Genomic DNA, 8,923 nt, shown 5'->3' with positions numbered 1-8,923 from the left:
AAACGTCCGTCGCCGAGCACTTTCCTTCCTTTTTCCGCGTGGAGCGCAACATAGATGGCATCGCGTAAGGAGTCCACCTCAGTATCCAGCACAGCGATGGCTTCTACTGGCGGCACTTTGGACTCTCCGGTAAAGCAGATCCAGATTGAGGGACTGGTAAGTGTTAGTGTGGGTCTGTGTTGCCAGCTTATAACGAGCGGCAGAGAAACCGGTTGTTAGCAGATGTGTGCGTTACAGTGTGAGCATCATCATGGCGGAGAGATAGTACGAGGCCCTTTCTGGTTCTGTTTAAAGGGATAAAACGTGCATGGAGCCTTGTTATTCAGTTTTTGGTTAAAAAAAAAAGAAAAAAAATCTGTTTAGAGATTCCGAACTTACTAGCAGACTAATAACAGGCTAATAGTAATCGTCTTTTTGTGAGCCGGTGTGTAGGTTTCATTAAGCAACAGGGGTGTTTGTTTTTAGCACCAGGACTTCCTCGAGTATCAGCATCGTGTTATTGCCGGTGCTTTTTTTTTTTTTTTTTTTTTTTTCAGTTTTTACGATGAAAAGTGTTTTAAAGTTTGCATTTGTTAGCTGTGTTTATTGTGGCAGACAACAGTACCTTCACTGGCAAATCTGACCTTTGTTATAGATCCACAGAAGGCCTGAGTGCCTTCCAACAGATCCTATTGTCTTGATTAAATTAGGCCCTTGTTAAATAAGTCTTCTGAAGCTGAATTTGCTTTAGATAATGTTAAATCTCTTGTGGCTAGGTTAACAAAACACAGTAAATAAATTCATTTTCCCACTATTCTGCCTCTGCAGCACAAAAGCTAAGTTACTGTTCTGCCTTTCCTGTTGGGACTTGGTGATACTATTGTTCCTGAGTCTCTCTTTACATACACAGCTAGAGGCCTTTGTTTCAGATTTGTTCAGACCTAGGGTTCTTGGGCACATGTATTGTAACAGTGTGCTGGTTTGTGTGGCTATTGTGTGTACTTTGGACACAAAATTTACTTCCTCGCTGACTTGTTAGTAAGCTCTTACTACTGTTCATTAACAGGTAAATAGTGGAACATGTTCAAACTGGACTTGAAACAATCCATGGCCCCTTTCCTGTCCTGTAGTACCTCTGCAGAAACAGCAGAGGACAAACTTGCTTCGCTTACGTTCTCCCTCCCTCCTGCCCTGAGCTGCACTGGACACAAAGCAGCTTTTTTTTTAAATTCTTTTTTTCCCAGTGTTCCTGAACGCAGTAGCAAGACTTAAACTTGCCAGCTGCTGCCTTCCTTTTATCTTGCTCATTAAAGGTGCCCCAGAGTCCTAGGCTCTAATTTCAAATCTGAATATTTCACCTCCATGTGTATTATTTAGACCCTGAATGAGATTTTCTTAATTCCTTTTCTCGGCCTTATCAGCCAAACATTTTAATCGCAACACTTAAATTAAAAACAGTCAGGAAGAGCTTAGTGTGCAGCCTCATTTGAATGGAGACTGCTGAAGGAAGGGTGTCTATTTCAGGTGGCGTTATGAAATGCGCTTCACCTGAATACATTGATATGCAGCTGTTGCTGCCGTGTTGCGTCATGACCCGTCTGTCAGAGGTTTAGCTGGAGGCTTGCCCGTAGACAGCATCACCGCTGTTGTGTAGTAGAACTGAATTGTTTCCTTGCTTTTGAAGAGGTTTCAGTCACTGATGTTGCCACAGAAGTGGAGAGCAGCACTGCAGTGGGTTCCATTAAACACCTACTGAGATCACACAATTGCCTCTGTTGAGAAGAAGACTCGATGCACGTCAGACACGCGTCTTATTCTTGTACCACGAATTAAGGAAAAGTCAGAGCGCTTTGTGCAGGATATTTTGGCACTGTGATTTGAAAGTCTCACAGACTTAATAGGCAGGGGAAAAACAAAGTAAGTTTAATCTTAACATTTCATGTAACAGTCATTTTCCACTCTCAGCAAGAACAGTCCCCTTCTGCCCCCCTGGGGTTTTTAGATAAGCCTCAGGTTCTTGAGCCTGGGCTTGTCAGGGAGGTGTCATATAATAATGCAGCACAGATCTGCCGCCATGCACACAGGAGATGACTTGCTATCCAATACAGAATGCAGAATCATAGCTTTACATATGTTCTTCTACATAGCACAGAAGCTATACGTCATGTTTACATGCTATTTATTTTAACTTGACATTCAGAGTTACTTGATACACTTGCTGAAGCACTCACTGAGCAGGTACTTGAGCAAAAATAAAGCACGACTGCATCCTGTGCAGCTGCTCAGGTCAAACAAACTTGTATTGTTGAAATGTGAAGTAAAAAAAAGAAGAGTTGGTCAAAAAATAATCAGATTTCAAGCTGCTCACTGTTCCACAGTTGAGTTGGTTACCTTGCTGAGAGGTCGGAGGAGTGCAGCCTTTTGCCGAGCACTATTGGTCACTGTGGCTACTGCTTGTTGTTCAGTCACATCTTTAAAAAACATTAGTCCAGCCATGTTTCACCAACTAGTGCTTTAGATGTGCAAAGGGAGAGAAAAGGATGAGTTTGAAATATGAATAAAACCCTAAACAGGGAGGCTAATATCAATAAAATAGTAATAGATAACAGTGATACTCCCGTTTGTGGCAGTAGGTGGCTGTGCACACATGGGTGTGTGTGAAAAGAGGCACATCTATACCTAAAATAGTAAATATTTTAATATAAACTTTATCCACTGCTAATTAGTAGCAGGATCCCTTTGTGACAAATAACTAACAGACCGGTAATTAGCTGCCTCTCCAATGAGTCTCTTACCCCGCTGTTGGATGCCAACTAAACCATCCTGGGGAGCAGCTGGCTGTGGTGGTCCCTGTTCTGCTCCGCAGCCTTGATGGAGCAGCACATGAACCAGTTCTAAACCGGCTGCAGGTTCTGGTTAGAGTGGCCTTCCAGCTCGCAGCAGATCTTCAGAGCAGAACAAGGACTATTGTTGCCAGCGACAGTCCAAGATGGCAAAGCTGGACTCAGTCCGACCGTGGGATGAGAGACTCTGAGAGCCGTGAGAGCGACTGGTGAGCCTGCCAGGAAGGAAACACAAGATGGGAAGGGGAGTAGCTGTTTAGCAGCCACCGAACTTTCAAAATAAGACTGAGGAAATTGCTCATTAGGAAATTGCTAGTGGATTGCGTCATTCTTTTGGACAGGGAAAAGAAAATGGTGAAATGGGTAGCCAGCCAGATATTATTGGGGCGGGACCTCTGTGGGGAAACCCTGGATAAGCAGTTAATCATATGTTTTGCTGGAAATGCTGTGAATTGCTCAATCATGGCAGATTATTCTCCTAGCAATGAAAATACTACATGTCAAGGGAATTAAGTGTTAGACTTTGATCTTAAATGAGATTTTAAAAAGATTAATTAAAAATGACTAAAATAAGGCATTCTTAAGGTGTATTAAGGTTTCAGATGAGGTGTCTCAAACTTGAAACTGCACTCTGTTTGGTTTAGACCAGGCTGCTGTCTGGATAGATTGTGCAGCAGGCAGGACACATGATATGCATAGATATCCTCACTATAAATTACCTGTATTGCTCTGACCTCTGTCCTTTCCTTTTAGTTAATTTTTTGGATTATTTGTCTCCCCACATTGCTGCAACTGCTCCCATTGGTCGTTGCCAGAGTCAGTGGCTGCTATACATCAGTCTTGGACTACTTCACATTACACGCCAGACTTGGCCTAGCAAAATCAAACATGTTTGAGAAAGATCTCACCACGCCAGCAGGCGAAAGCTGGCAGATGAAGTGGGAATCTGCCGTGGTCTTCATCCGTGGCTTAACCCAACAGACGACTCCTGCCACACAAAAGTGTTTTCTCTGTCAAATATTTTGCAGCCGGCGTTGAGTTTAGAGTTCGTTCACACTTCAGCAACGCAAAAAAGAAAAAAAGGGTAAAAAAAAACCTCATTACGCGATCGTCTCTCTTGCTGTACTTTCTCATAACTTGAGCCCCGTTGTGGCAGGAATATAAGCCCCTTTGTGTGAGCGAGGCAGAAGATTTATGATAAGAATTAAAGGCAGCCAACAGGGGATTTGGACCGCAATTGATTTTGCACAATTCAATTTTAAGCTTGTTGATTTATAATGCACTGTCCACATATCAATCTTGGGCCTCTCCACATGAGGTGAGATCACTGGGCTAGCTGCCGGTGTACTGGATCAATAAAATTATACGTGAGTTTGTGTGTGTGTGTGTGTGTATCTGAGAGAGCGTGAGTAGTAGGGAGGGATGGTACTGGAGGGAGAGTTGGCATGTCTTTGTGGGCATGTAGGTTTGCACAGACGTTAAGCTTTCCAGGCTTTGCTTACAATACCTGATGGCATTTACTGAGCACCAGGAAGCCGGTACTACAAATCCACTGAAACCTCCAGGCTTCCTTCCTTCCCTTTCTTGTAGTGCAGATGCCTCTTTGCTTCCTGTCTTTAAAGCATTTCTGTGGATTCAGGATTTCTTTCCCCCCCCCTTTTTTTTCTCTTTCTTTTTTTTTTAACCCCCCTCGTGTTTAGCCCTATTTGTTTGACCTTATTGGAGTTGTTTTTGGCCGACTGTCCATCTCTCGCCTCCTCCCTTTTCCAGACAGATGCTGTTTAAGTGTGCGATGAGCAGATCGCCAAGAGCTAGATAGCTGAAAGCATTGTGTATCTGTTGCTATCTGCTCTCACTGATGGAGGGAGACTAGAAAAGCTATTTGCTGGCAGAAAAAGGAGCCAAAGCTCAAAGGGGACCGGGAGGGGGCTGTAAAGCAGCCAATGCCACTGTTCCTGGAGACTTCGACTGTAGCCCTCCTCTCCCCTGCCGGATTCCTTCTTATTCTTCCTCGCTGTCTTTGCTACACCTCACCTCCTGCCCCACTGCTTTCTTTTTGTCATCCGTTCCTTCATCCACCTGCTTCTTCGTTTCACATTTGCACTATTGCATTTCCTCGCTACCCAGCTCCGCCACCATGCTCCCCTCCATCGCGCTCCCACTCAGTTATTTTGCTGTTTCTCCCTCCCTTTCCCCCCATGTCTCTCCTCACCGACCTATTGCTCAGACCTTCCTGCCCTCTCAGTCAAAAATGCCAAGGCAGGCAGGCAGGGAATGAGATTTGTTTTTCTCTCCACTCCAACCCATTTGGTTTTTCTTCTCCCGCCTCTAGCTCTTTTTACTTGTTGCATGACAGAGCCAGCGCTCTATTGAAATAAATCATCTCCCCGGACAAGCACGCATGTGTGTGTATGTTTACGCGCGTACGAGCAGCTGCCCGAGACCAGTGAGGGCTCCCTTATGGTGGTGTTGGCTCTTTTGTTGTGAGCATGGCTTTAGGACTGCCACCCTGCTCCTGTGTGTGAATGTGTATGTGTGTATTATTAATGCCTCTGGCTGTGACCTGCCCACACTGTTATCAGCGTGATTTATGCTCTCCCCCTCCACACAGCGCTTTTCAGCTTTTTGTCCTGTTCCTGTTCATTTAGACGCTTTGCCTTATTCTCTGCTCTCTGCCATTGCTTTTCAGGTTTTTTTTTTTTCTTTTTTTGCTTGTCAGTATGCCTGCCACATGTTTGTATTGTGCATGTGCGATAGTTTTTCCTCCGCCGTCCTTGGTGTCAGTATCACAGCATTAGAGCTTAAACCCACTCCTGAATCATTCGGAGGCTTTGTCCTATCGGCCCATTTTTATCTGGCATTAAAAATTAAATGCATACGATGATGCATGGACACTCTGTCCAGATGAAGCACGATTATGTGGGATATCGGAGTACGAGTCCAAATATACCCTCCCACTGTACAAGGATGGCATTTTTCTTGAAAATTTTATGTGTGCCGCCTCTTCGCTCTCCAGTGTAAATTGCTAAGCTGCACTGAATACTAACTGCCCTTTTGTACACACTCAAGATCAGTGATGCACCAGTGTTAGAGCCTGCAGGTGGTGCTTACCACAGCGGGCTCCAGCACTCAGCCACAGTCAGTGATTGCCTTAGTAACTTGTCCCAGTATTTCTCCTAACATAACAATGGTTATTTTTTGACAATTTTGTGGTTTTTATGTAAGAGCTTAGTGGCCAGTGAAGAGTGCAGAATGCTTCATTATGCAATCTGTTACCAAAGTAAGTGGTGTTTTTGTTGTGATGTGGGGGTCCCTAGACTGGTTGCAAGTTGATCATTGGGTTACATTTGATTTAGAATCATTAATTAACTTACATGCACATCTGTGGAGTGTGGGAGGAGACTAAAGCACCAGAGGAAACCCACACAGGCACAGGGACAATAAGAAAACTGCTCTGAGGCAACAGACCTAACCTCGGCTGTCTATTGGGAGAGCTCTTATAAATTTACCAGAATTTGTTTAAAAATGTTCTAGTTTTAGTATTAGAAGAGTTATCTTTTTTTTTTTTTTTACACAATTTCACATAGTGCTGGGAATCACCAGAAAGCCTGTTGATATCAAAATACGTCACCTATTACTGTTATCTCAGTATAGTGGTGCATGAGATAAGCCCTCTTTTTCATAGTACTCTCAGAGTATTTTAAGTTTTTAAACAAAATATCAATATTTAGTGTCCCTGTGTCAGTATCATTCAGCATTGTCACACACAATATCCTGATACTTTGCTGTATTGTCTTTTTTTGTTTGTTTGTTTGTTTGTTTGTTTGTTTGTTTTTAACTCCTAGTTTCGCAATATTGTAGCTGCATTAGGGGATTAGTATGGATTGTTGATATGATCAAGGTTTTAGGCCCCTCCTACCAGAGTAATGAGCCAATGTCATGCAGATTCACCCCTCACCCCACCCCTAAAAAAGTAGACTTCTCTGTGTCTTTATCAGGAGAACTACAGACCTTATTCTATGCTACAGATGGGGCTGATAACGAGGAGCTGTGCCCGTCACCACCCAGTTAAACTGTATTGAACCTGAGCTGTGCACCTGTCAGTGCAACAACATGATTTTTCAACTTGTAATAGTTTTTCCAGAGGGAAGGTGGGTAATAGCTACGGGGGGCTTAACCATATCAAGCATCAGCACCTCGAACGTTACACAAGCAGACGACAACCGCTTGTTTCTACCAAAAAAATGGAACTGTTTCCAGAGCAGTGTGACATTATTTATGTCACATCTACACATCCATTTCATCCTTGTGATCCATCACAACTGAATACAGGCCCTAGATCATTATTCTTTGAGCTGCAGGGTGCACACAGCTGTCTGGATGTATGTGTGACACTCATTATAGAACAGGATTTATCTTTGGTGTTATCATTTAGTGTCTGTTTGGAGTCCCCACAGCAAAATGTGCATAATAAAAATCACAAAGAGAAAAAATAATTGCTTTTATACTGAAGTGTTTCCTGCTCACTCTTAATGTATTGAAGTTTGAAAACGATAAGGATTAGCGTGGTTTAGCCAGGTGCAGCAGTTTCACATGGAGAACTATGGAGAATTGTAACATGAGCATATGACTAATTTGGAGATTAGCACAGAATATTATAATGCTTCATGCTAAACACTGCTGCACCTGTTTTTAATCTTTTCCAAGTTAAAAAAAAAGACCATGGACGTTTACACCACAAATTTGGTGTCTGTTTCAGAGCTGTTAAACCTCTGGTTACTATTTATATTTACGTTGTTGTAATTCTTTTGTGTAATGAGTAATGCTTACACTTTAGTTTGTGTATACAAGCAGAGAAAACTCTAGTGATGCATGAAATCTCATTGTTTTTGGGTGGTCTTTGTTTGTTTTTTCTCTTGATGTCACTTTGGGTGTTGGTGAAATCAGAAGCCTTGTGTTGGTTGTTTTTGGTGGGGAACTGATGAGAAACGTGTCATATGTGCTCTGCTGGAACAATATTCTCAGCCACAAAGTGACTAGAGTTGTACAATCAACCTAAAGTATATTAACTACACGTTACAATCATAACAGCATAAATTCTTTAACTGGAAGTTCCTTTTTTCACATCTCCTATTTAGGTGTAAATCACAGGCCTTTATCATGTCGTTATTTGCATTCTTTTACTAAATCAAACCACTTTTGATAATAAGAAAATTGTTCAGTGTGTTTGTACTGTGATTAAAAAATAATGTGCCAAAGACTGAATTTGGTACCATAAATCAAACAATAACAAGAAATTACATAAATGCCATAAAAGACAAGATGGATAAAATATTATCAATTCAGAAAATGAAATCAATTTTCAGTAACTGCCACTGAAAGCAGGATAAAGAATCATCAACCTCCCTTTCTGCCTGCTTTTCTACTGCAGCACTAATGTTGCTCTTTTTTTTTTTTTCCTTTTCACAGGTGGTGCTGAAGATTATCAAGCACTACCAAGAAGAGGGCCAGGGCAGTGAGGTGGTTCAGGGCGTCCTGCTGGGCCTGGTAGTCGACGACCGACTTGAGATCACCAACTGCTTCCCTTTCCCCCAGCACACAGAGGATGATGCCGACTTTGATGAAGGTAACTAAAAGCAGTGTGCCTGCTTTCTGTTTGTTCCATCGATCTTCTCCTACAGCTGTAAAAACGCGCGCACACTTATCACATCACGACAGAGTGTGAAATAAATACCCGTTAAGCACCGAGTGCAAGTAAAACCGTAAAATGATGGTGTCTCCGGTGACTGCGGCCGCTCAATTTATGACATGATGATATTAAGAAATCTTCAGCAACATGGGAGCTGTGGTATATGCTTATTGTGAAATTTTGAAACTCCACTGCAGATAAGAGCTGCTTTGTCATTTAAATTCTGCTGCGTGACATTATGAATTGCAAATTTGGATGATTAAGTTTTTAATTAACACAGTGTTCTTGAGTTGATATACCAGATGGCTGTGAAAACATTGACTTGAAACATTTCCGTGGAAAACGTATATTGTTTTTGGCAGGACAAAAGGTGGTGTTGTTTCTCATTACTTTATTTTGGCATGACTGACAT

At 42.4% G+C, this 8,923-nt stretch overlaps 1 protein-coding gene across 1 annotated transcript in view; it reads left to right on the top strand.

The window, feature by feature from the left end:
* Positions 1-8,923, top strand: part of LOC116322590 (eukaryotic translation initiation factor 3 subunit H) — a 58,028-nt gene continuing 49,105 nt past the window's right edge. Inside the window, exons 1-2 of the mRNA XM_031742692.2 lie at positions 1-156; positions 8,292-8,448. Coding sequence (XP_031598552.1) covers positions 55-156; positions 8,292-8,448 — 259 coding nt within the window. The 5' untranslated portion in view covers positions 1-54. The remainder of the gene's footprint in view (positions 157-8,291; positions 8,449-8,923) is intronic.

This window comes from Oreochromis aureus, linkage group 11 (assembly GCF_013358895.1).
Source record: "Oreochromis aureus strain Israel breed Guangdong linkage group 11, ZZ_aureus, whole genome shotgun sequence".
Classification (NCBI taxonomy): domain Eukaryota; kingdom Metazoa; phylum Chordata; class Actinopteri; order Cichliformes; family Cichlidae; genus Oreochromis; species Oreochromis aureus.
The sequence above is the reverse complement of the archived record's forward strand: the minus strand, read 5'-3'. Positions and strand labels throughout refer to the sequence as shown.